The sequence below is a fragment of the Tenrec ecaudatus genome, chromosome 10 (genome assembly GCF_050624435.1).
Source record: "Tenrec ecaudatus isolate mTenEca1 chromosome 10, mTenEca1.hap1, whole genome shotgun sequence".
Lineage (NCBI taxonomy): Eukaryota > Metazoa > Chordata > Mammalia > Afrosoricida > Tenrecidae > Tenrec > Tenrec ecaudatus.
Window position 1 is genome coordinate 34,999,053 of NC_134539.1, and position 26,001 is coordinate 35,025,053.

General features: G+C 40.7%; 1 protein-coding gene across 2 annotated transcripts in view; it reads left to right on the top strand.

Moving 5' to 3' along the window:
* Positions 1–26,001, top strand: part of DCAF10 (DDB1 and CUL4 associated factor 10) — a 43,696-nt gene that overhangs the window by 9,347 nt on the left and 8,348 nt on the right. The window contains exons 2-6 of one of the 2 annotated variants that reach the window (XM_075560179.1): positions 11,281–11,394; positions 15,975–16,172; positions 22,241–22,443; positions 24,062–24,175; positions 25,437–25,582. In XM_075560179.1, coding sequence (XP_075416294.1) covers positions 11,281–11,394; positions 15,975–16,172; positions 22,241–22,443; positions 24,062–24,175; positions 25,437–25,582 — 775 coding nt within the window. The remainder of the gene's footprint in view (positions 1–11,280; positions 11,395–15,974; positions 16,173–22,240; positions 22,444–24,061; positions 24,176–25,436; positions 25,583–26,001) is intronic. The other variant, XM_075560180.1, reaches the window with a different exon arrangement.

The following is a 26,001-nucleotide window of genomic DNA, read 5'->3' on the forward strand; positions in this document are numbered from 1 at the left end:
CACTTTGTTACATTACCCTTGATCATTCCCTACCAGGCCTGCCACACCCACCTCACCACCAATTTGGATCACTTGTTCTCTTGTCCCTGGGTTTGTTAACACCACTTCCTTACCCCCCATCTCCCCCTCTCCCATTTCCCCCGGAACTGTCTGTCCTGTTGTTTTTCCTCCAGCTTGTTCATCCAGCCTATCTTATTTAGACAGACCTGCGGAGATAATAACATGCACAAAAACAAGACAGAGCAAAATCAAGCAACAATGTGCAACAGAACAACAACAAATCACTGACAAAGAACAAAACAAAATACAACAAGAAAGAAAAGCTTGTAGATAGTTCAAGAATTGTTTGTTGGCCTTTAGGATGTTTTCCAGTCCAATCTGTTGGGGCACCACACCCTGGCCCCTAAATCTACCTTCAGCATTCCATGGGGACCTTGCCGCTCCATTCCCTTGCTGTTCCGCTGCACTCCCCCAGTGCTTTGCCTCGGTGTGGTGGGATCAGGTCAGGTGCAATTCCCACACTGTATCTCCGGTGCTGTCCCCCGCAGGGCCATGGGTCAGTGAGGGACATCATGTCTCATAGTGGGACTGGCCATGTTCTCTCTCTGGACTGGCTGTTCTAATTGGAGTCATCGTCCTCAGGGCCTGGTGGGCCAGGATGTGCTCCACTCTCTCCTCCTCCCCCTTCATCTGCTCCCATGTGCTCCGATCAGATATGTCCCTCTCCTGGAGCTGCAGATTCAATGCCGTCATTTTAAATAAATTCTTCTGGGGGGAGGGGCAGGCATCCACTTAGTATTTGGTACTGGGGCCAGCCTGCCAGACCTCTCCACTGGTTCCCATGCCAGAATGTTGCATTCACACCTTGAGGCTCTGGGTTGAAGTCTGGTCCCTCTTTCCCTGTGGAGATATAAACAGTACCCTCCCCTTGGTGGGTTAGCGCCCCGTGCCCCCGCTACCCACTTCTTCCTTATTTTCATTCTTTTTCCCCCCCTTTCGCCACTTCCTCCCCAGTTGTCTACCGTGTGCATCCCTGGATTTGATCTTGTTCCTGCCGAGTAGAAAGTCTCGTCTTTCTCCTGAGAAGCAGTTTGTGCTTTTAACCTACTTGTGGTTAGCAGCCCTCCCCTGCTATTGGGTCGCGATGAGTCAGAATTGGCACCCTGGCAGTGAGTTTGAGAGTTTTTTAGGGGGTGGGGTGGGAGTGGGGAGATGCAGGGCAGACAGCAGATATGACCACTGCAATATGTTACTTGATTTCTTGACTGCTTTTACCATAGGTGTTGATTGTAGATTCAAGTAAAATAACACTCCTGACAGCTCCAGTGTTTTCTTCATTTATCATGATGTTGTTTATTGGTCCATTTGTAAAGATTTTTGTTTTCTCTGTTGAGGTATAAACCATACTGAAGCCTGTAGTCTTTGATCTTCATAAGTGCTTCTAGTACTCTTCAATTTCACCAGGCATGCTTGTATCAGCTACATGACACAGATTGTTAATGAGCTTCCCTCCAATTCCTGATGCTGCATTCTGATTCTAGAAGTCGGACAGAATGAAGAAAAATGCAGCGAGACAATATAGTTAATACAAGATCAAGGGTAAAATCTACATTGCTTAGTTCAGTCATTCATTCATTTGTTCATTCTCTCATTTAGGAAGCAATTGTTTAGCATTTGATATGTTTCAAATTGAAGGGTAACAGTAGTGAGCAAAATCATGTAATAATACTGGCATGCGTTCATGGAGCTCGAATGCATGCCCTGGTGGTGTAGTGGGTTATCTATTGAGCTGCTAACTGCAAAGTCAGTAGTTCAAAACCACCAGCCGCTCTGCAGTAGAAAGATGAGGCTTTCTGAAACTCCCATAAAAAGTTACTGTTTCAGAAACCCACAGGAGGCAGTTCTACTTTGCCCTTTTTAGGCCATCCATTAGCGCCCTGTGAGTCAATCAACTCAGTGGCGGGGGCTTTATGGAGCTTTGGTAGGACCTCTGGGTTCAATTAGATATTTGTTAGATAATCATACATAATAAGATGTAATACATATTTACTGGTTGGAATAGATGGTTTGAAGGAATTGGTGGACTTGGCTGTTCCAGGATGTACTCTAGAATGAGTCAAACTTTTTGAAAGCTATTTACTTCTTTTTTTAAGTTTTATTGGCATATAATTTTCAATGATCATAATTCAAAAATAATTGAACAATCGACGTTACATTTTCTTCTTTCTTGTATTCATTATTAGGAGCTGTCCATTTTCCCCCAAGAAACCAATAATCCAATTACTATCTATATCAGCGGTTCTCAACCTGTGGGTCGTGGCCCCTTTGGGGGTTGAGCAACCCTTTCACAGGGGTTGACCGATTCATAACAGTAGCAAAATTACAGTGATGAAGTGGCAATGAAAATAATTTTATGGTTGGGGGGTTTACCACAACATGAGGAACTGTATGAAAGGGTTGCAGCTTTAGGAAGTTTGAGAACAACTGATCTCTATATTTACCTATCATAGATTTCATGTACAGGAAAACATTAAAAAATAACCAAGTAAAACAAAAACACAATAAAAAAGAAAACAAAATAATAGAAACTAGAACAAATTTAAAATAGGTCAAACGGAAGATCAAATGATAAGCTGTGAAGTTTTCACCTAATTAGTCTGCATTGATCCGTTTATCAATGCACTCTATGAAAGCAAGACTGTTCACATTCCTCTTCTCTGGGCAGAAGGAATTCACTGGAGGCTTAATCCATGTGTATTTCTTCACTATTTTTTTTAACTGAAACAACTTTAAAATGGGTCAAAAGGGAGATTTAATGATAAGACATTACATTTTAACCTAACTACTCCTGCCATAATCGCCTTTACAATGCTCCGTCTGATAACAAGACGATTCACAGCCCTTGACTAGGGTCCAGGTTCAGGGGGATTCACCAGAGTCCTAATTTATACGTAGACCCTGCAAATGGATTTTGCGCTTAGGCTAGTGCCCTTCTGCAAATTGGTTACTCCACAATTTAAGCTCTGAGACCATTCCCTCCTTTGTATTTGGATTTTATTATTTACAATCCATGATCACAGACTAGTGTGCAAGAACTCCTCCATGTGGACTTGGTGATGTATTACTTAGATGCTGCTTCTTTGAAGACAAGCCCTTAAGTCCCCAGACGCTGTGTTTTTGTTTGGTTGTTTAATCTCTTTTGTTCAGACGCTGTTCTTGCTGACTCATGGGCACAGTGTAGTTTCTTTGCCACACTTTTCTATAATACGTACATCTTCAGTGGTTTTTTCATGAGGGCTAGCTAGTGTCAAGCAGGGCCATGTCATAAGTACTAATTGTTTTTAGATTGGGGCTAAAATTAAGCCCCCAAATCATTCATATAGTGTGTGTGTGTCTGTGTGTGTGTGTGTGTGTGCGCGCGCGCGCGCGCGTGTATTACTCTGATTCACTTTAGAGACATTATCATTTTGTTAGAGAACATTGTCCCCATGGGGCATAAGGTAATTCTTGTGATGGTGTCATTAATTTAGCCAGTGGTATAGATATTAAGAGACAAGGAAATTATATAAGTATAGGCTGACTACATTCTTGGTGAACATTTTTTTAACTCTTGTTAGATTGAAAGACGGTTGATGGCTCATTGGTTAAGCACTCAGCTGCTAACTTGGGGTGGCAGTTCAAACCCACCAGTTCTGGGGGAGAAAAGTGTCAGTTTATTTCCATAAGCACTTGCCATCTTAGAAATCATATGAGGCAGCTCACCTCTGCTCCTAGCGTTAGAATCAACGGGAAGTCAGTATTATTAAATTGCTCTCGATGAGATTGTGTAAATTCTTTTTATCATCCATATATGAAAGTGCCTTTCTCCTCATAACTTTGCCATCAACTGTATATTGTTATTCTTTTTCACCTGTGTCTGGGTAAGGGGTGAACATAGCTGAGTGGGGGGGCTTTTTTGTTTGTTTTTACTCAAAAAAACATTTTATTGAAGGCTCTTACAGACAGCTTGTAACAATCCATATATTAGTTGTATCAAGCATATTTGTACATATCTTGCCATCATTGTTTCATAGCTCAGTGTTTTAATTTTTAACTATTCTTATTATATCTAATTAAATGCCTAAAAGTTATATAGGAATTTTTTACTTTAGCAAGTGATATGTCAAGTGTTAAATGAGGTAATCTCTATGTCTTCCAGTTATATATGGGTTAAATAAACTTAAAAGGAATTCTTATTTCAAACACGGTAAGAATTAACATTATGAATTTCATCGAATCAGAACCATAAGAATTTGGCACTAAAAAATAATGAAAGATTCGAAGGTAATTTCTAAAGAAGCCCCAAAATGGTATCAGCAGTAGCAACCATGGACAAAATAAATATATCACCTCCTAAAATAATTTTGAAAAAGGAAAATTATTAATATTTATTCACTAAATAGTAGTATGTGGTACCTTTTCATGCTACCCTCTATGATAACATTTTCAACACAGTTAACCACCACTTTTATACATAGAGTTATGGCTGGGTCCATATAGCCTGTCTTCCAGTTAGTAGCCAAGGGTTTAGCCGTCCATAATAGGCATGTATCTTCCAGACACCTAAACTTAATGATGGTAGTTGATGAAATGCTGAAAATTCTTTGAAGACTGAGGATAGGGCAAGAGTGCCTGCTATCAAAGTTTTTCTTCAGCATTATACTGAAAGTCCTAGCCAGTACAGCCAGAAAAGAAAGGGAAGAGCTGCTATAAAGAAGAACACAGCAATTGTCTGCAGATAGGATTACAAATAAAGAAGACCTAAATAATCTATAAAGTATTAAACAGCAAGATGATCATGTTTTTAAAAATCAATTACATTTCTTTTTTACATATAATCATTTTATTGGGGCTGTACAACTCTTATCACAATCCATACATATTTCCATGTGTGTCCAGCACATTTGTACATCTGTTGTCCGCATCATCAAAACATTTGCTTTCTTGCATTTCTTTATACCAGCAACAAAGCAAAAAGTTTCAAAGAACATTTATAATATCAAAAAAGGCAATTACCCAAGAATAAATCTAATAAAAGGTAGGTGTGAGTCATATGGAGAAAATGAGAAAACTCGATTGAAAGAGCTCAGAATATTTAAGTAAAATAGCATATTTTTAGACAGAAAAATTCCATATTGTACAGCTGTCTATATTGTAGTAGGATTTCAGATACAGTGCAATCACAAGCCGGAGTTCTGCATGTGTTTACATTGACATGGTGATTCTGAATGTGTGAAGATTTTTAAAATCAGCTCTGCACTAGAGAAGACATGAACCGAGAGAAAACCAAAGAGCCATCAAGGCAAAGGACAGCTTGTATGTGTCCAACTATGTGATGGTAGGGCATGTGCAGACTTTCAGTCATTTGTTTTCTTTTGTTGTTGTTTTTTCCCCAGCGACCAAAAGCGAGCCATGAATTTTCTATTCCAGACAGACTCACATCTGCATTGGCTTCATTTCACCAGAAACTTCAAGGGAGGGGGGAAAAATAAATTTACACAACCATATGAACCATTTGATCTTTTGGGCAAAAGTAGAGCCATGTCACTGGCCAGATGGTTCTGGGCCCCGGCAACACTGTCTGTTTTACAGCGATTGCTTCTGATGAGACTTGCAAACACTGTGACCACGGGCCCTGATGGAGGCCGCTGATGTCCTGGTATTAAATTGCTGGGGTTGTGGATGCTGGCTTCCTCCGCCTGGCTGAGGTCTCTGCGGGGCAGAGGCAGGGGAAGACCGCTCCCCTGATGCTCGAGGACTGCCATCGGTCCTGCGCACTCCGATTTGGGATCTGCACCATTCTTGTGTGGCCATCATTCTGACCTTGGTGTCCAGGGTCCAGCACTTTAAACAGCTTTGGGATCAATCCTTCCCTGCATAGCCTCTCACTTCGTCCACGCGCGCCCATGGTGCCTGGTTGTGTTCCTATCGCACCAGTCCTGTAAGCAAGTTCCGCAGGTGAATGCGGGACTCGTGACCAAGGAACAGGCGGTGGAACACGCGGCCCTGCGAGATGGCGGCAGTGACAGTCAACCGCATTTTAGGAGCTTCTTCCCCCCAGTTGTTTGCTTTTGTTTAATTTTATTGTAAATTGGGTGAAGGTTTTCAGAGCAAATACGTTTGCCACTCAACAGTTTATATACAATTTGTTTCACTGTATCAGTTGCACCCCTCACAATAGCGTTATATATCCTGCTTTATCATTTCTGTTTTCCATTTCTATTGATTTTTACAAGAAATCATTTTATTGGGGGTTTGTGGAGGTAACCAGCCCCTCATACTATCACAGATCCAGTAAGCGCAATTGTAGGGCCAATGAACCCTTAATAATTTATAAATTATTATTTTTTCATGTCCTATACTGACTGATGCCTCCCTGTTATCCACCCTCCTGGGAGGGGGTTATTTGTAGATCATTGGGATCGGTTCCCCTTTCTCCCCTAACCTTCCCCTTACCCTCTGGTATCACTACTCTCATTTTTGGTCCTGGGGGTTTATCTGTCTTGGATTCCCTGTGTTTCCAGCTCTTATCTGTACCAGTGTATGTTCTCTGGTCCAGCCGGATTTGTAAGGTAGAATTGGGGTCCTGATAGTGGAGTGGGGGTTTGGGGTGGGGAGATTAAAGAACTAGAGGAAAGTTGTTTCATCAGTGCTATACTGCATCCTGACTGAATTGTCTCTTCCTTGTGACCCTTCTGTAAGGGGATGTCCAATTGTCTTCAGATGAGCTTTGGTTCTCCACTCCGCACTTCCCCCATTCACATTGATATGGTATTTTGGTCTGGGTCTTTGATGCCTGATACCTGGTCCTATCAACACCTCATGATCATGGCTGGTGTGCTTCTTCCATGTGGACTTTGTTGCTTCTCAGCTAGATGGCCGCTTGTTTATCCTCAAGTCTTTAAGACCCCAGATGCTATGTCTTTTTTTTAAAATCGTTTTATTAGGGGCTCATACAACTCATCACAATTCATACATACATCAATTGTGTAAAGCACATTTGTACATTCTTGTGTTTTTTTTGTCATTGGTTTGTTGTTGTTTTGTTGTATATTGTTGCTTGATTTTGCTCTGTCTTGTTTTTATGCATGTTATTATTTCACAGGTCTGTGTAAATAAGATAGGTTCAATGAACAATCTAGAGGAGAAAACAGCGGGACCCACAGTTCCGGGGGGGACATGGGAGAGGGGGAGGTGGGGGAAAGGTAGTGGTATTAACAAACCCAGGGACAAGAGAACAACTAGTGATCCAAATTGGTGGTGAGGAGGGCGTGGGAGGCCTGGTAGGGCATGATCAAGGGAAATGTAACCAAGAGGAATTACTGAAACCCAAATAAAGACTGAGCATGATAGTGGGACAAGAGGAAAGTAAAAGGAAACAGAGGAAAGAGCTAGGAGGCAAAGGGCATTTATAGAGATCTGAATAAAGGCATGAACATATGTAAATATATATATATTAGGATGAGGAAATAGATCTATGTGCATGTATTTATAGGTTTAGTATTAAGGTAGCAGATGGACATTGGGCCTCCGCTCAAGTACTGCCTCATTGCAAGAATACTTTGTTCTATTAAATTGGCATTCTATGATGCTCACCTTCCTGATATGATCGCTGAAGACAAAGCGGGTGAATAAGCAAATGTGAAGAAAGCTGGTGGTGCCCGGCTATCAAAAGATACAGCATCTGGGGTCTTAAAGGCTTGAAGGCAAACAAGCGGCCATCTAGCTGAGAAGCAACAAAGCCCACATGGAAGAAGCAAACCAGCCTGTGTGGTCACGAGGTATTGAGTATCATCAGAACAAGAAAATCATTGTGAATGAGGGGGGCAGTGGGGAGTGATGACCCAAAGCCTATTTATAGGTCACTGGACATCCCCTTACAGAAGGGTCTCAGGGAGGAGACGAGCCAGTCAGGGTGCGATGTAGCAATGATGAAACATACAACTTTCCTCTAGTTCCTAAATGCTTCTACCCCTCCCCCCCAACTATAATGATCCCAATTCTACCTTACAAATCTGGCTAGACCAGAGGATATACCCTGGTATTGATAGGAACCGGAAACACTGGGAATCCAGGGTGGATGATCCCTTCAGGACCAGTGGTGTGAGTGGTGATACTGGGAGGGTGGAGTGAGGGTGGGTTGGAAAGGGGGAAGCCAGTTTCAAGGATCTATATATAACTTCCTCCCTGGGAGACGAGCAACAGAAAAGTGGGTGAAGGGCGTCGTCGGACAGTGCAAGATAAGACAAAATAATAATTTATAAATTATCAAGGGTTCATGAGGGAGGGGGCACGGAGGGGAAAAAATGAGAACCTGATGCCAGGGACTTGGGTGGAGAGCAAACATTTTGAGAATGATGAGGGCAATGAATGTACAAACGTGCTTTACACAATTGATGTTTGTTGGCCTTTAGGAATGTTTTCGAGTCCAGTCTGTTGGGGCACCAAGCCCTGGCCCTAAAGTCCTCCTTCGGCATTCCCTGGGGACCTCACCGCTCTGTTCCCTTGCTGTTCTATTGCACCCCCTTAGTGTTTTGCTTCGGTGTGGCGAGATCAGATCGGGCGCAATTCCCCACAGTGTCTCCGGTGTTGTCCCCTGTAGGGCTATGGGTCTGTGAGGGATGTCATGTCTCATATTGGGGTTGGCCATGTGGTCCTCTCTGGGGACTGGCTGCTCTGAGTGGGAACATCGTCCTCAAGGCCTTGTGGGCCAGAATGTGCCCCGCTCCTCCTCTCCCTTCATCTGCTCCCGTGTGCTGCAGATTCAGTGCCGTCCTCTGAAATAAATTCTTCTGGGGGAAGGGGCTGGTGTCCATGTAGTTTGGATTGGGGCCGGCCCCTCAGATCTGTCCACTGGTTCCATGCTCCATGCTATATCTTTTGATAGCTATATCTTTTGCTATTTATATATCAGATCTATCCGATAACATATCTTTTGATAAGCACCATTAGCTTTCTTCACCACGTTTGCTTATGCACCCATTTTGTCTTCAGCGATCAACTGCAGCTCTTTGCAGTACAAAACCCTGTCTTTGTCCCAAGGAGTGCCTCATGGTTTTGAGCTGCTGAACTTACAGTTCACAACCCAAAATGTAACCACTAGGCCTTCAGGGCTCCTTCTTACCATACTAGTAGAAAGGAAGTCAGACCAGAAATACGAGGTTCCACTGGAAGGAGTGTTTATTTAAGGGTCACATCTAGCACAGCTTAGTGTGAGAGCATGCCATTGGATAGAAAGATACGTTTTGCTATACTGATGGTAGGCCTTTTGCTACTGGCTGGCTCCTTCTAGTACTTCTGCTTTACAAATGTGCGCCCCTAAGTTCATGTTGTGTCTTGTCACCTAGCCAGGACATTGGCTGGATTCTTCCTTTCACTCCCAAGCGTTGGTTCAGTCATTTATGGCATTGGAGGCATGTCCTGCCTATCCCAGCCCACACCCTTTTACCCTCTCTTTCTTGTTTTGGGAATTTCTTATCCTTTGAAAATTATAGGTAAAGGAAATGGGACTTTTCTGCCCTTCCTGTCTCTTTGTGCTGGAATTCCTCTGATTGTTCCCCATTCCCTCCTTGTCCTGTCTACCAAGTAAGTTTATTCAAAATAAGATGTTTGACCATGTCTCTGCAGTCACTGGGTGGCTGTAGGGAAACTCAGTGATATACTTACTTAATCTTGTTACGGATGATGCCTTTAAAAAAAGGGATACTAAAAATTGGTGGAGGTTGTAAAGGGATTATATGAAGATCAGTCCCTTAAAGAAACTGCTGATCTTTCCATCAGTCCTTTCAGCAAGAGCAAAGCTAATAAAGACAATTTTATGAAACAAGTTGTAAACAGGATGAGTCTTGGGCTTATCAGTATGATCCAGAGCCACTTAAATTCAAGGCAGAGAGGTAAACTCAGAGAGTTATGGGAACTTTGTGTGTGGGGTGTGGGTGGATGGGATGGGGATCCCAAGGGAGTCGTTTTGGTGGAGTTTATTGACAGATACAGGATGATCGCACTGACTTGTAACTGAGATATTTTAAGGAAACTAAGTACTACTGCATTGGTGAGGAAAAAGCCAGGAAAGTTACACTGAGGAATTCCCCCAACATGACAATGTGTCCTCATTCTTCATTGGTAGCAAGAACTGCCTTACAAGAATTTGTAGGAATACAGACAAGAACATTTAAAAGTACAATTTGAGTTGCCAAAGGATGCCCAAACTGCCATTTTTTTATGTGGTGGACATGGAAGAAAGAGTACAGGGGAAGGGAAAGAGAGATGGAAAAACTGCCTTAAGAAATGTGCAGATCTTGAGAGTGACGAGTGCCACGAATGTATGAGGGTGCTTTGCTCATTTGATGTGTGCACAGATTGTGATAAGAGCCTTATGAGCCCCAATAAAAAGATTTAAAAAAAAAGAAAGAAAATGATTAGGGCAAAGAATGTACGGATGTGCTTTATACAATTGATGTATGTATATGTATATGTATGGATTGTGATAAGAGTTGTATGAGCCCCTAATAAAATGTAAACAAACAAATAAATAAATGTGTAGATCTAGATGGAGGATATGTCAAGAATTAATGACTTCACATTTTGAAATGTTTTATAAGGGTTTCTTTGATTTTGTAGCAGTATTTTGACCTCCTAGAGGTTTTGTATTTTTTTCATTGTGTGTAAAGCTAAAGCTACCTCTTATAGTTAAATTTCTGTGTATTAGAAAGTATGAGTATGCTGTGACCTGGATAATCAATTTTTTTTTTTTTTTGAAAACCATTTAGGTTACTTTCAGTTTTTTTTTCTTTCCAGTGAAGCGTATGCTTATTCGTACTTCCAAGTGGTTGTTTTTATAGGTTAAATTCTCAGGGGGAAAAAAACATTTTACTAAAAGGTTCATTTGCAATTTAAAACTTTCACAGATATTTCAAAGATCTCCTCCAGAGATAATTAGTGCCAATTTGCAGGAGAAAGATGTCGGCAGGCTGCTTCTGTAGAGATCGCCATCTTGGAAACCCTAAGGGGCAGTTCTACTCGGTCCTATAGGATCATTATGAGGTGTAATCATTTCCATGGCACACAATATAATGTATGAACATACTGTTTTCTATGACTCTTGCATATGGTGGACAGTATCAATCTTTCATTATTTGCTGCTAACAAAAAAATTATTCATTTGTTAATATGTAATCATAAATAAATGAATATTGATAACCAGAGAAATCAATAAAATAAAGAGAAATTTTCTATTTTCAGGTCAGTGCTGACAGTTGCTTGTGAACAAACTGAAGTTCTGCTTTTTGACCCTATATCTTCAAAGCACATAAAAACACTTACTGAAGCTCACGAAGACTGTGTAAATAATATCAGGTTAGTGTTACCACTGGAGCCCAAGAGACTCTACTTTAGGGGTTAATGAGAATTTGTAATGCCTGATCTACAGTGGTAGATCATCTACAACTTCTTCTCTTACTTCTCATATTCACTTGTCCCTGGGTTGGTTGCCGGCTCCTACCCCCTCCCTTTCTCCCACCTCCCCCTCTCCCGTATCCCCTGGGACCGTGGGGGCCATTCTTTTCATCTCTGAATGGTTTATCCCAAGCAGCAATTTTTCTACTGAAGTTATGATGGCAGAAATGACATTCTTAACATTTGTCTTTTGTACTACAATAACAAATGAGGTTATTGCTGTATAAATATTCAAATGTTTTATCAGTTTTCCCAAGGATGTTCTGTAATTCTATGAAACTTCAAATATTTTCATATAGCTTTACTACCTCTCCTTTATTTCATATACGTAAATTCACACAAAAATCAAAACCAAAAGAACAAGACAGTAAAAAAAAAACTCAGTTGAAAAGAAAGCAGAAAACATTAAAAACTGGAACTAATGTCCATTGAGCCCAAAGGGAAATGAAATGACAAGGTGTCGCGTTTTAATGTAACTACACCTGCAGTGATCCACCTTCAGTGCGCTGTCATCACAAGGCCACTCCGCAGTCAGAAATACTGAGTGAAACCATGATCTTAAGTGTGGCCATCCTCAAATCTTGATGCCATTCTTCTTCACAGGGTTTCCTTCATTTATTTGATCAGCATACAGTTTTTCTAGCTCTGTCAGATTCTAATTCTCTATTTTATATATATTTGACAAGTTCTCTACTATCACACTGAGAGATTTTGTGGAAATTAATATCCTTTAAAAAATGAACTTTCCTATTTCCACTGAAAAGTACTTCATTTGCATATGTTGTTTCAGATCTAATCAGCAGTGTGAGACCAATACAAGTATCAGACATCAAAGACCCAGAACAAAAAATCATATCATTGTGAATGAGGGGAGTACGGAGTGAGACCCATAGTCCATCTGTAGACAGTTGTATATCCCCTTACTAAAGGGTCACAAGGAAGAATGAGTCAGTCAGGGTGCAGTATAGCACCAATGAAACGTACAACTTTCCTCTAGTTCTTTAATGCTTTCCCCCTCCTATCATGACCCTAATTCTACCTTACAAATCCGGCTAGACCAGAGCATGTACACTGGTACAGATAAGAGATCAAAACACAGAGAATCCAGGACAGATAAACCCTTCAGGACCTATAATGAGAGTAACAATATCAGGAGGGGAAGAGGAAGGTCAGGGAGGAAGGGGGAACGGATTACAATGATCTACTTATATATACGGTAACTCCTTCCCAGGGGGACGGACAACAGAAAAGTGGGTGAAGGGAGACAGGATGATATAATATATGAAAATAATAATCTATAAATTATCTAGGGTTCATGAGGGAGGGAGGGAGGGGAAAAATGAGCTGATACCAAGGGCTCAAGCAGAAAGAAAATGTTTTGAGAATGATGATGGCTACAAATGTGCTTGACACATTCTGCAAAGGGATGTCTAGTTGCCTACAGATGGGCTTAGGGTTCCCAATCTTCACTCCACCTCATTTACAATGTCTTCACTGCCCCCCCCCCCCAAATTTATAATGATATGATTATTTTTGTTCTTGATGCCTGATACCTGATCCCTTCAACACCTCGTGGTCATGCAGGCTAGTATGTTTCTTCCATGTGGGCTTTGTTGCTTCTGAGCTAGATGGTCACTTGTTTACCTTCAAGCTTTTAAGATGCTATGTCTTTTGATAGCCGGGCACCATCAGCTCTCTTCACCACATTTGCTTATACACACATTTGTCTTCAGGGATCTTAATTGGAAGGTGGGCACACAATGATATATTTTGTTCTTCAATGCCTGATACCTGATCCCTGCTTTGTCTTCAGTGATTGTGTTGGGAGGGTGTGCATCATGGAAGGCCACTTTAATGTTCTTATATTGAGGAAGTACTTCAGTGGAGACCCAGTGTCCATCTGTTGCCTTAATACTAAACCTATAAATAATGAATGTAGAGCTATTTCCCCATCATCTAATATAAATACATTTATATATGTACATTCCTGTATTTAGTCCTTTATAAATGTCCATTGCCTCATATTTCTTTCCTCTATTTCCTTATACTTTCCTCTTGTCCCACTATCAGCCTTCATTTGGGTTTCAGTAATTTCTCTCAGTTACATTGCCCTTGATCAAACCCTACACACCCTCCTTGCCACTGATTTTGGATCACTTGTTCCCTTGTCTCTGAGTTGGTCAACACCACCTTCTTTCCTCCACCTCTCCCTCACTCATGTCCCCCTGGTCCCATTGGCCCCATTGTTTACTCCTCCAGACTGTTTATCCAGACTATCTTATGTAGATAGACCTGCAGAGGTAATAACATGCACAAAAAAACAAGACAGCAAAACAAAGCAACAGAAGAAAACAAAATGATGACAACAACCAAAAAAATTTAAAAATACATTAAAAAAGAAAGAAAGACCTGGTCTGTTTTTTGACCTCCAGGAGTGTCCTCCAGTCGAGTTCGGTGGGGTGCCACGGCCTGGCCTCAAAGACTATCCTTGGCACTCCCTCGGGATCTCTTTACTCTGCTTCCCCCACCTCTCTGCCACACGCCCTTAGTGTTTTACCTCAGTGTGGTCGGGTCAGACCAGGCCAATCCAGACACTGTATCTCCAGTGTTGTCCCCATGTGGCCATGGGTCAGCGAGGACATCGTGTCTCATAGTGGGGCCAGTCATAAGGTCCAATCTGAATTGGCTGTTCAGTACAGGGATATCGTCCTCCAGGCTTGGTGGGCCAGGATGTGCTCTCTTGTCCTCCCCTTTCATTTGCTCTCTGTGCTCTGGTCAGACATATCCCTCTCCCCAAGCTGCAGCTTCGTACTGTCCTCTGAAGTGAATTCTTCTCTGGGAAGGACGGATGTCCATGTAGTTGGGATTGGGGCTGGGCCCTCAGACCCCTCCACTGACTCCCAATGTTTATTTTCAGTGGTTAATTTTTTAAATTTAAAAGTCTATGCAGTGAAATGTAGTACATAATTCTAAGTTATTGGGAATCACTAGATTAAATCTCAATCTCTATTTTTCCATACATACAGAGCATTGCAAACTTGTTCCTGATCTTAGAATACAATATGTCCCTAAATGCCTCCAAGTCTATGCTTATCCCCTGGCCACTTCAGGAGTTCCTGATCATCTTTGAAAGTCAGTTCAAATGATACTACCGTAGAGATTTCCCTATACATGTTCTTATCTCTGCTTATTCCCATGCAGCTATATTTCTAATGCCTTCTCCAGTAGTCAGTAAGCTCTCTCATTCGTGGCATACAATTTTAAGTATATATTATGTGTCAAGCACTATTTGGGATGCTGTAGATCCAGTCTCATACTCAGCAGTTTTTTCTTTTAAAAATTTATAGCTTTGTGAAGTCATTCCTTATATAGTAATGTCAGGTGTCATGACAAAAATAGAGACAGCTTTGGGAGCGTAGAGGGTTGGTAAACCTGCTCCAGTCTAGACAGAGAAGGTGAATATTAAAAGAAATCAAGGACTCAGCAGGTTACAGGTCAGGTGAAGAGGGCTTCAGGGAGAAGCTTCAGCCAATAGAGAGGCCTAGAAAGTTAAAACCATCAGTTTTGGGAAGGTTATCCTAATGCTGTGGCTACTGGATTAATTTGAATTTTTTAGTCACTAAAGACTCCCAAGTCTATTCAGTTTTACTTATCTTCCCATTTTTTAGCCACTCAAACCACTATATATGTTTGAGGGATAAGAAATCTAGAGGGTGTGTGTGTGTGTGTTTTTAAAAAAACACTATATATCTGTAGAGTCCATCTCAAGAAATGAAGTCAATGACAGTATCCTGCCCTCCATATGTATGGTTCTCCTTTCTCTCTTCCCACTCTTCCTCCTTCAATAGCCTACCCCTTCTTTTGCCCTGTTCCTGCCAGTCTTGGGGTGTATAAACCACATTTCTGTTAATCCATTTTGGGTTATTTCTGATGAAAAAGAACTTATACTTGATTTTGTTATAGAAGTGGCTCCAGAATGTATTGTTGTTTTATATTTTAAGTATGTATAAGTATGAGGGTATTTCCTAAAGTTCATGGAGAAATTCCATTATTTTGTAACTTCACTTTGCCATGAACTTTTTGACCCCTCATATTACCTAGAATTGAAATATCAATACAAAATAGTGAAACATCTGAATTGTAGAGTTTTTAATTAGGTTTTACATTAAGCTCATCACATAATCTTGAGTGGTCTTAAAATGGCAGCAGTTTGAACATCAGTCTTTATATATAAACATGTTGTAAATACAAAAGGATAGTTTTGCATTTATCCTAATTTTGAACCCTGTAAAGTAGTGAAACTAAAATGTCTTCCTCAATAAGTACCCGATGATCCTGTGAACTATACCAACTCTATTGTACATCAGAATCAACGCGTTTTATCCAGTGACTGTGCAGTTGCTTTGTTTGGGACTGTTTCTCAAGTCACGTTTTTGGTAATAACAGATTAAGTGGGCCCACTTTCTATTCTCCTTTTGCAGATTTCTTGATAACCGCCTGTTTGCTACTTGCTCTGATGACACTACCATAGCGCTGTGGGATCTGAGAAAACTAAACTCCAAAGTATGCACTTTACATGGCCACACCAGCTGGGTGAAGAACATTGAATATGATACTAATACAAGACTCTTAGTGACATCGGGATTTGATGGAAATGTCATTATTTGGGACACTAACAGGTCTGTAAATAGGAGACCAGGTTAGAGTTGTGAGCAATTGATTGGATGTGGTGGACAGACTGCATGCTCTCTCCTTTCGTGTCTTTTGTGTGACTGATTCCTTCCTTTGTTACTGCGCTTTGTCGTGTTTCACTGATAAAGTTTTTGGAGGCCATGATGTGGATGGAAAGGAGATGTCTACTTAATGAAGAAAGCTGGCTTATAAAATGAATGTAGAGGATTTAATGAGAAATATTTTTGTTTTCTGTGTGGGATGTTTTTCATTTTTTATCCTTCTAGCTATTTCTTTTTTAAGTTTAGCACTTTGTTTTGAAGTGCATTAAGTGCTCATTTCCATTGAGTGGCTCTCCACTGGGATTGTTTGGATTTCTGAGGGAAGTTGGGAATTAATCAAAAGACAAAAAGTATTGAGTAGTATTCCATGTTTAGTTATAATTTAAAATAAATAAAAGGGGAGATTTTGTTACTGCTCTTATAGAAATTAAAGAATTATAGGGGATATTATGAATAACTATGCTGGTAAATTATAGAAAAGTTAGTTAAAATATAGATACCTAAATAAATACCTAGAGAGACACAGATTAAGGAAAATAAAAAATCCATAGAGCTATAGACACACAGCAAGCAAATAAATTAGTTACTTAAAAATCTTTCCACGGTGTAAATCTCAGGCTCAGATGGCTTCGCTGGTGAATACCAAGTCTTAACAAATTCAGAAAATAAATGATAAGAGAATACTTCCAGATCATTCTGTATTACTGTGATCCCAAAGCCAAAAACATAAGAAAAATACAGACTCCTGAATACAGATGCAAAAGATCTCAAAATATTTTTTGTTTTTGTGTGCCATCAAATTGATTCCAACTCACAGCAACCTTACAGGACAGAGTAGAACTACCCCATTGGGTTTCTGAGACTATAATCTTGATGGAAGCCAATCACCAGGTTGTTTTCCCAGAACTTGGCTAGTGGTTTCAGACTGCAGACCTTTCTGTTAGCCACAAATGCTTAGCCATTGAAGCACCTGAGCACTCCCAACAAAACTTTAGTAAGCCAATTATTGCAATACATGTAAAGAATTATAGGCCACCACCAAGTTTGGTTTAATATCCCCAAATAAATTAATACATCATACTAAGAGGAGAAACTCCCTCATGATCATCTCAATATATTCAGGAAAGCACTTGCCAAAGTCCAACACTTTCATGATAAAACTAGGAATAGAATAATTTCCGCAGTCTGATCAAAGGCATCTCTGAGAAACCTCCAGATAGGAACATGCTACCTGTTGAAGGAACCAGTCCAGGAGGTCAGTTCTGAGTACTTCTCCTCCACAGGACCTTGGAAGGGGCCCTGTCGTAGAGGACCTGGCGATAGAAAGCGTCCAGAATGAAAGTAAACTCGTCTTTATGCAGATGACGTGGCTGTATGTAGGAAATCCTAAGGAATTTAGATGTGTGCACACACACAAATCCTATTACAACAAATAAATCAAGAAAGTTCATACAGTGTACGATTAATACAAGTTGGGAATATATCCATTTCTTAACGATAAACAACTTAAAAGTGAATTAAGAAAATGATGGCAACATATGTACAGATGTGCTTGACACATGAATGAATGTATGGATTGTGATAGGAGATGTAAGAGCCCCCAATAAAATGTTTAAGTGAATTAAGACAGTTGTTCCATTACCAGTAGCATCAAAAAGAACAAAGCCCTTATGAATATATTTAACATCAGAAATACAAAATTTGTACACTCAAACTATGCAATACTGCTGAAAGAAGTTTAGGTTTGGGCAGCACTCAAAGATGTTGCCAGATCTCTTGTAGACCACTACGATAAAACACACACTGCCACACAAATGTTTTGGTTTCTCAGTGCATGTACACATTCTGTTTAAGTGATTCTGTAGTACATTAAGTATGCAATAGCAGTTTGAAAAAGTTTTGGATGCCATGCCAATTACCACAGTGTGATATGGAAACATGAATTGAGCACATACTGGAAAGTGGTGCCAGTAGGCTTGTTCAGTCGAGGTTTACCACAGCCTTCCATTTGTTTTAAAAGGGGAAAAGTGAGGTTTGCAAAGCCCAATAAAGTGAAGTGTCAGTACTATTCTGTGCCTTGATGGAGAATGAGGTAGGGTTGGAGTTAGTACAATTAAAGGAAGAAGAAATAAAATAAATAAGGATTAGAAAGGGGGGGATGATTATCCATAGATGATTTGAAAACAACCAGTTTAATATGTTAAACATAGTTACCATATAGTCATGCCATTAATTTTATTCCAAATTATGAGGGAGCTTCAGAAGTTTTTTAAAAACTGAAATTAAAAGGTAATGAAAATGTCTCCATGAGCTTTTGGAAGCCCCCTTGTATGTATATACCCAAGAGAAGCGAACATGTCCACATAAAGACTTGATGCACATATTTCTATGCTGAGTCAGAAAACATTTTCTTTAGAGTACCAGGGAGTAAGTGTGTGGTCTCACAGCAGCCATAAATAATACATAAGTGCATGGTTGTGGTTTTGTTTCAATAAAACTTTCTATAAAAATAATTACTGGACCAGATCTGGCCTACTCTTGGTCTATATAAAAAGATTTCAGACAGATTATCAGACTTAATAATTAACCAAGTAGATAAAAATAGGAGTCTTGTATATCACAGCCAACAATTTTGAAACGTAATTTTTTTGTTTTGTTTTTAAACATTGTATTAGGGGCTCATACAACTCTTATCACAATCCATACCTATACATACATCAATTGTATAAAGCACATCCGCACATTCCCTGCTCCAATCATTCTCAAGGCATTTGCTCTCCACTTAAGCCCTTTGTATCAGGTCCTCTTTTTTCCCCCTCCTTCCCCGCTCCCCCCCCCCCCTCATGTGCCCTTGGTAATTTATAGATTGTTATTTTGTCATATCTTGCCCTATCCGGAGTCTCCCCTCCCCCCCTTCTCTGCCGTCCCTCTCCCAGGGAGGAGGTCACATGTGGATCCTTGTAATCAGCTCCCCCTTTCCAACCCGCTCACCCTCCACTCTGCCAGCATCGCCCCTCACACCCCTGGTCCTGAAGGTATCATCCACCCTGGATTCCCTGTGCCTCCAGTCCCCATGTGTACCACCTCTGCCCTATCCAGGAAACGTAATTTTTTGAAGTCTATATAGTTTTTAATGGCCAAAAAAATTATCTGGAGCATAGACATGAGCTACAACAAGATTGTTGTATATATGCATACATATACATGTATAAAATGTTCATAGATAGACAGTATGTGTAATGTAGGGAATTTAATTTTAGAAGAACGTTCTAGTTTACGGACGTGGACTCCTCTAAAAGTACAATAAAGTAAAGAGTGTAAGTCCACAAGCGGGAATAGGAAGGGAAGCGAAACAATTTTAGAAGCTGAAAACCAGATGAGTGGTGACTGACTGAGATGACGTAGGCAGCCCAGGAAAGAATGCTAGGCTGGCAGTGGGGAGACCGTAAGTCAGTGTACAACTCATCGCAACCCTGCAGGTTCTTCACAGCCAGAAGAGCTGAGAGCTCTGGGGGCTACAGGGAAGCTCGAGGGAAAGGCACTACAGAGACAGGCCCTTCGTATCTGGAGAGGCTCTGCGTCAAAGAAGATGGGATGCAACAGATAAGACAAATAGAAGGAACTTCTAAAATATTTTCAACTTTTTAGTATGCAATGTTTATTTCCCTGTAAATTCATGTTTTGTGTATGCTGTAGGTATGCTACTCAGGTGTTTTTATTTTAGTCCCAAGTTTTATTAAACGGCTCATACAAAATAATCCCGAGAAGACTTACTGCTCAGTGTTTTAGATCATTAGCAAGGACATAAAAGAATAAGAAACACAGGCAAATAAACTAATTACAGCTTTTTAAAAGAACCACATGGAACTTAAATGATTAAAATACACACACATACACACAACCATAGAAAACTTGGAAATATGAGACAAGTCAAACAGCGGGTTAGACACAACCCAGAATGGAGGGTGGGAGTGGGGACTGGAAGATAGTGAAAAAGTTATCCAGCATATAGCATAGAGAGAGGAAGGTGGAAAACATGAGAGAGCAGTTAGTTATAAGACAAGGAGAATCAAAGAGGAATGGCTCCAACTTCTATTTGGGTCTTCAAAGGGAGGCTAGAGAAAATGGCTAAGAGACAGTATTGGGATAACAGCTGAGAAATTTTCAGAATATATGAATAATATGAATTTTAAAATCTAGAAGTTGAATGAATCCCAATCAAGAGAAATCGAAACTTCACTTAGCAAAATACAGAAAATTAAACCAGCCCGAGCACTGATAAAAGATGTGACAAATAGCAACAATGGGTCCCAGAACTCAAAGAAATACTATCAAAAATATGCTGAAAGAATCACTCAACCTCAAGTTAAATACTTAGCTAAACCACGATTTTTAAAGGAGAGGAAACTGAAGGCAATTTCAAAATAAAAGTTTTCTTCTCAATAGAGTCTTAAAGCTTGAGGGCTACAAAAGGTAGTTTGGAATTGATGGAATAGCGAGAAAATAGTATTGCTACACAGTTCTAGTTCATACATGCCAAACTCAAAAACCAAACTCCCTGTCAGCAAGTCAATTCTATTCCTAGTGAACTTGTGGGATGCAGTAGAACTGCCCCCATGGGATTCCAAGACTGGAACTTTGTGTGGGAATCAAGAGCCTCATCTTTTGCCCTCAGAAGAGCCGGTCGTTTCTCACTCCTGACCTGGCACTTAGCGGCCTGAATCACTGGGCCTCCAGGACTCCTTTGTTCGTAAATAACGGATGGGCTTACTGCAAAAAAATATGTATGTTTAAATATATCTGCTATCAGTGGATGGCTGCAGACAAGTTCTCACAGTAGCAAACTTAATCTTAGTTCTGTTAGGGTATCTTCAGAAAAAGAATACTTTTAAAAAAAATCTTGTATAAAAAAAATCTAGTAAGATACAGCAAAATAACAACATAATGATAAGGGTTTATGGAGGTTAGGGTGGGGGGGAGTAAGGGGAACTAATATCAAAGAGTTCAAGAAAACAAATGTTTTTAAACTGATGGTGGTAGCAATTGTAAAATTATACTTGATCTAACTGAATTATGGATTGTTATACTATCTGTAAGAGCTCCCAGTAAAAATACAAAACAAAAAAATAAAGTGTTTCAGGAAGATCAGCTAGCTTAAAGAGCTGACCTTCCGTCAGTTTTTAAAGCAAGATAGGAATAATAGGGGACAGCAGCCGGGGTGCGTCTTGGCTTTATCAATACCATCCACAGAGGAAAGTCTCATCAGCACAGTGACTGCAAGGGTCTCTATTAAGCTGGTTAGATTCAAGGCAGAGATGTCATCTCAGAGGGTTACAGAGACTGTGTTTGGGGATTCCAAAATGGTCATTTTAAACTTTTACCAGTTTTACATGCAGCGATTTATATACACTTTGTTACAATTCATCCATTTCTAATCCCTCAATGGACCATTTTTTATCCCAAGTGGTCATTTTGATAGGTTTTCTCAAGGGACACGGGACGATTCTTGAGAACTGGATTGGTGAGGGAAAAGCCAGGAAAGTGGCGCTGAGCCATTTTGGCCATTATGACAGTGCATCTTATTCTCCCGCGGCAGCAGGACTATCCTATGAGAACTCCATTGGGAAACCATACCTCATCCACCCTACAGCCCTGCTACTGCCTCTTCAGACTCCTTGTTCCCAAAACTTCAAGACCATTTCAAAGGAACATGATTTGAGTCCCTTAAGGAAGCCAAAACTGCTGTTTTGATGTGGCGTAAACCAAAGCACAAAGAATTCTTTAGAGGAGGGTTAGAAAGAAGGGTGTTGACCTAGGTGGAGAAGAAATTGAGAAACAATAGCTTCACATTTTCATAATTTTGTTACGGGGTCTATAATTTTTATAGCAATGTTTTTGACTCACTCATTCGTATATACATTGTCCATTCTAGTTTAAGGAGTAAATAAAATATCATTAAGCCATTATATTTATGATTATTCTAACCCTAGTTTGTATTGGTTTGACTTCTATAGGTGTACAGAAGATGGATGTCCACATAAGAAATTCTTTCATACACGTTTTCTCATGCGAATGAGATTAACACCAGATTGTTCCAAAATGTTGATCTCAACTTCCTCTGGCTATCTCTTGATTTTACATGATCTTGACTTAACCAAGTCTTTAGAAGTAGGCAGCTATCCTATTTTGAGAGCAAGAAGAACGACATCCAGTTCAGGTAAGTTCACCTCTTTATATTAGGACAGTTTTCTATAGAATCTCAAGACGTAAGGATGGTATGTATTTCCGTTCCATGAGTCACAGAAACAAGGAGGAAAGAAACTGAAATGACATTCTTTGGAAAATTCAGGGATAGCTCTCTTTAAAAAGCACAGTAATCTGTATGTATTTCAGACATTCGTTTGGGGCTCTAACATCAAAAATGGTCTGTGAAGAACTGCTAATTCTGAAAGTATTTTAGCTCTCTGCTAAACAGAATCTTCATCAGTACCCCCGAAAGCATCACTTCCCAATAGTAGTGAGGGCCCAGTGCAGGATCAGTCTTCTTCAGCCCATCGGGAAGCCAGCAGAGCTTCTGAGGTTTCATTTTTAAGTCTCTATTGTATCCTAGACTTCAACATTCCAGACACGTTTTCTCTCATGACCCCCTGTTTCTCTTGCTAAAGCCCTCTCTTTCTCTTATTGCTGATTCTATTAGACTAAGTTCTCCTGAGCGCAGAAGAACTTAGTACTGTATTTGATCTATATTATGTGACAAAGATGATAATGCTATTTCATCCACCTTTGGGTAAAGAGGTCTAGTCTGGGGACATTTCATATTGTATAATGTTGCCATGATGAACAAAACCCAGGAGAGAAGATTGAAACATCTAGAACACAGACTGTTCATAAAGTGATATTAAAAGCAGCTTCAAACCGTCAGACTGTAATCTGTGGCCTATGTGCAGAAGGTCACTCTGGAAGATTCTTTGGAGAATAAGTGCACTGCAGTTGCCCAATTTTGCTGCTGAAAGAAACTTATGTTTTATTATATGCAAGCAAATGATTTCAAACTTTACAAGTATAGTTTTCCAGATTCGTAATTACTTTTTTTAACATTGCTCATCAACTTTAGCTTAGTGAGAAATAGAAAAGTATGATAAAATGGAGATTGTAACTTGGAGTTTTTAAATCAAACTCAAGAACTTCCTACATAACAGTTACATAATTTTAAAAATGGTAATACAAGTTTTACAGGGTCCTTTCAAAGGACCGTGTTCCACATTCCCCTTAATGGGCCTGTTGGTTGAACCTTCAAAAAGAAACCAAACAAACTCAGACTGCCATCAGTTCAGTTCTGACTCTTGACCCTCTTGTGCAGCGTAGAGCTGCTCCTGTGGCTTTCTGAGACGATCTCTGGACTGCAGTAGAAAGACTCGTCTTTCTCCGGGGAAGTGGTGGGAGGATTTTAACTGCTTACTGTGTGCTTAGCAACCCAACTTGTAACCACTACCCACCAGGGCTTTACCATTAAAACTGCAGGCAAAGCAGCTCCGTTTTCGTTTTCCTCGAATTCCCCTGGCTCTGCCTCACTGCAGAGATGGTGGGGAAGCAGGCATGCTCCTATATTTTTCTTTTTCATTTTTCTTGCACACAAGTCAGTTTCAGTAGAAAAATTTTTGTTTTTTTAAGAGCTGTCTTGCCTGCCTTGTTAGTGATAGGCCAATTTTATAAGGGCATGCACTTTATCATGATGTAGGTGGATTTCTAAAGTATGATTCAAGTAGATAATTTATACATAAGAGACACTACCCGAGTTATGCTAGGTTTATCTCAGAACTTTTTGTATTTTCAAGATTTGACCACTTCGTCAAGTTCATCTGGTCCTAGAGTTTCTGTATCACCTTGTCATCATAGTGACTCTAATTCACCTTCTGAGAAACACATGTCACGAGCCTCTCAAAGAGAAGGTAGGTTAAAAGTCGGATTTTATAACCTTATAACAACAGATTCTACCAGCTAGCATTCAAGAAGGAAGTCAGAGGGCGGAAGGAGGAAGAAGCCTAGGTAGTGGGGTTATAGGCGAGCTTACTCTGAATGTGGAAGAGCTGGGTATCAGAATATGCCAGCACTGCCCTTGAGCAAGTATAATAACTCAGGTCAGAGTTAGACGTCTACTTTTGAGGTGGAGTCAGTCTGTGGACCCCTGGGGGCTTGGCACAAGTAAGAGTGGAGCTGCGCTTTGATCCAAGTGAAATTAGGGAGGCCTTTGACCCTCTGCTCTTCCCGAACCCATCTCCCTGCTTCCCTCCTCTGCTTTTGTTAGGTTTCAAACTAATTCTTGAAATGGGGATTTGTTTTTCTCTAAAATTGTTAGTTAAATTGCATGTGAAATTGTTATGTAGGTGCAGATTGAGTTACAGGAATGCAATGTAGAACTTCACCGGTTGTCAGTGGTCAACAATCTAAAGGGAATCTTAAGGAAAAGGAAGAAATCTGTCTGAGAAACAATTCGCAAAGGTTCATGACTTTCCATTAGCAGAGAAACATTGGAATAGTTCTCTCAATACTGTATATGAAACTGGTTCTCCACACCTGAGCCATTCTTTTCCTTGGGAGCTACGCAGTAGGAAATTGGGGGAATAGCAGTGTCTCCCAGAACAAATAGGGTTCTCGTAGAGGGTTGTCTCCCAGCCCTTGTTTTGACATGCCTCTGTGTGAGGTGAGGTGCCCCTCTCCCTCCACCTCCAGGGTTACCGGCCCCTTCTTATTGATAGCCTGGTTCTGAGGGGCAGAAGAAACCACTCTGCTTGCATACATAATAGCCCTTTATTTTTTTAAAGGTCCTTCTCATGGTTTTCAAGTGTTCTGTAAACTAGAGTGCTAGGTCAGTTGGGATGAGAATTGTGTCTTTACTTTCCCTAAATTCCCTTTATGCCATGTAACTGTGTTTCTCACTTGCAAAAGAGCTGAGATACAGGCGAAATCCAGAAGACCCCCTAAGTCACTGTCATGCTTAAGTCATGGTGATTTCTACATGGGGAACTTGAACTCTTTGGTTGTAGTCATACACTCTGCCCTCCTGAGCCCAGCAACACTCACGTCTGATACATTGAGCGTGCCATCATATTTGACATGTGTGTAGGAGGTGACTGTCCAAAGCCAAAGCATTGCTGAACGGCCGGAGTCCTTTGATGGTGTGCATCTCATCCTCGGTGTCTTTCCTCTCAGGAGTTTCACCCAGGAATAGTCTTGAAGTCTTAACCCCGGAAGTCCCTGGTGAGCGAGACCGTGGAAATTGTATCACGTCCCTACAGCTGCACCCCAAGGGCTGGGCCACTCTTCTCCGGTGCTCCAGTAACACTGATGATCAGGAGGTAGGGCGCCATGCGGGGCGGACTAAGTCCGCTGCCATGTGGGCAGACCTCTGGTGGCCACTCGACAGGCTCTGCCCTCCTGCTTCTTGACCTGCCTGTCCCCTTTCTCTGTTCGTCCATCGTGCCATTATTCCTTGTGAACTCCTGCCCTGTTGCTGCCTGGGCAGGATCACCAGCTCTGACTGCAACCAGCTGCATTCTTGCCTCCTTTATCGCACCCAGAAAAACCCTTACACAGTAAACATGGGTCTGAGACGCTTCCAATCAGTTGACTAAAATATGAGAGTTTCCAAAGCAAATAGAATATTATAATTTATTTTCTTTTAAAATCTAAGGAATGAGTGCTGTGGGGGAGGATGGGACTAAACTGATGATGAGGGTGAAAATGCTTAAATAACCATATCGTCTTTATCTCTGGA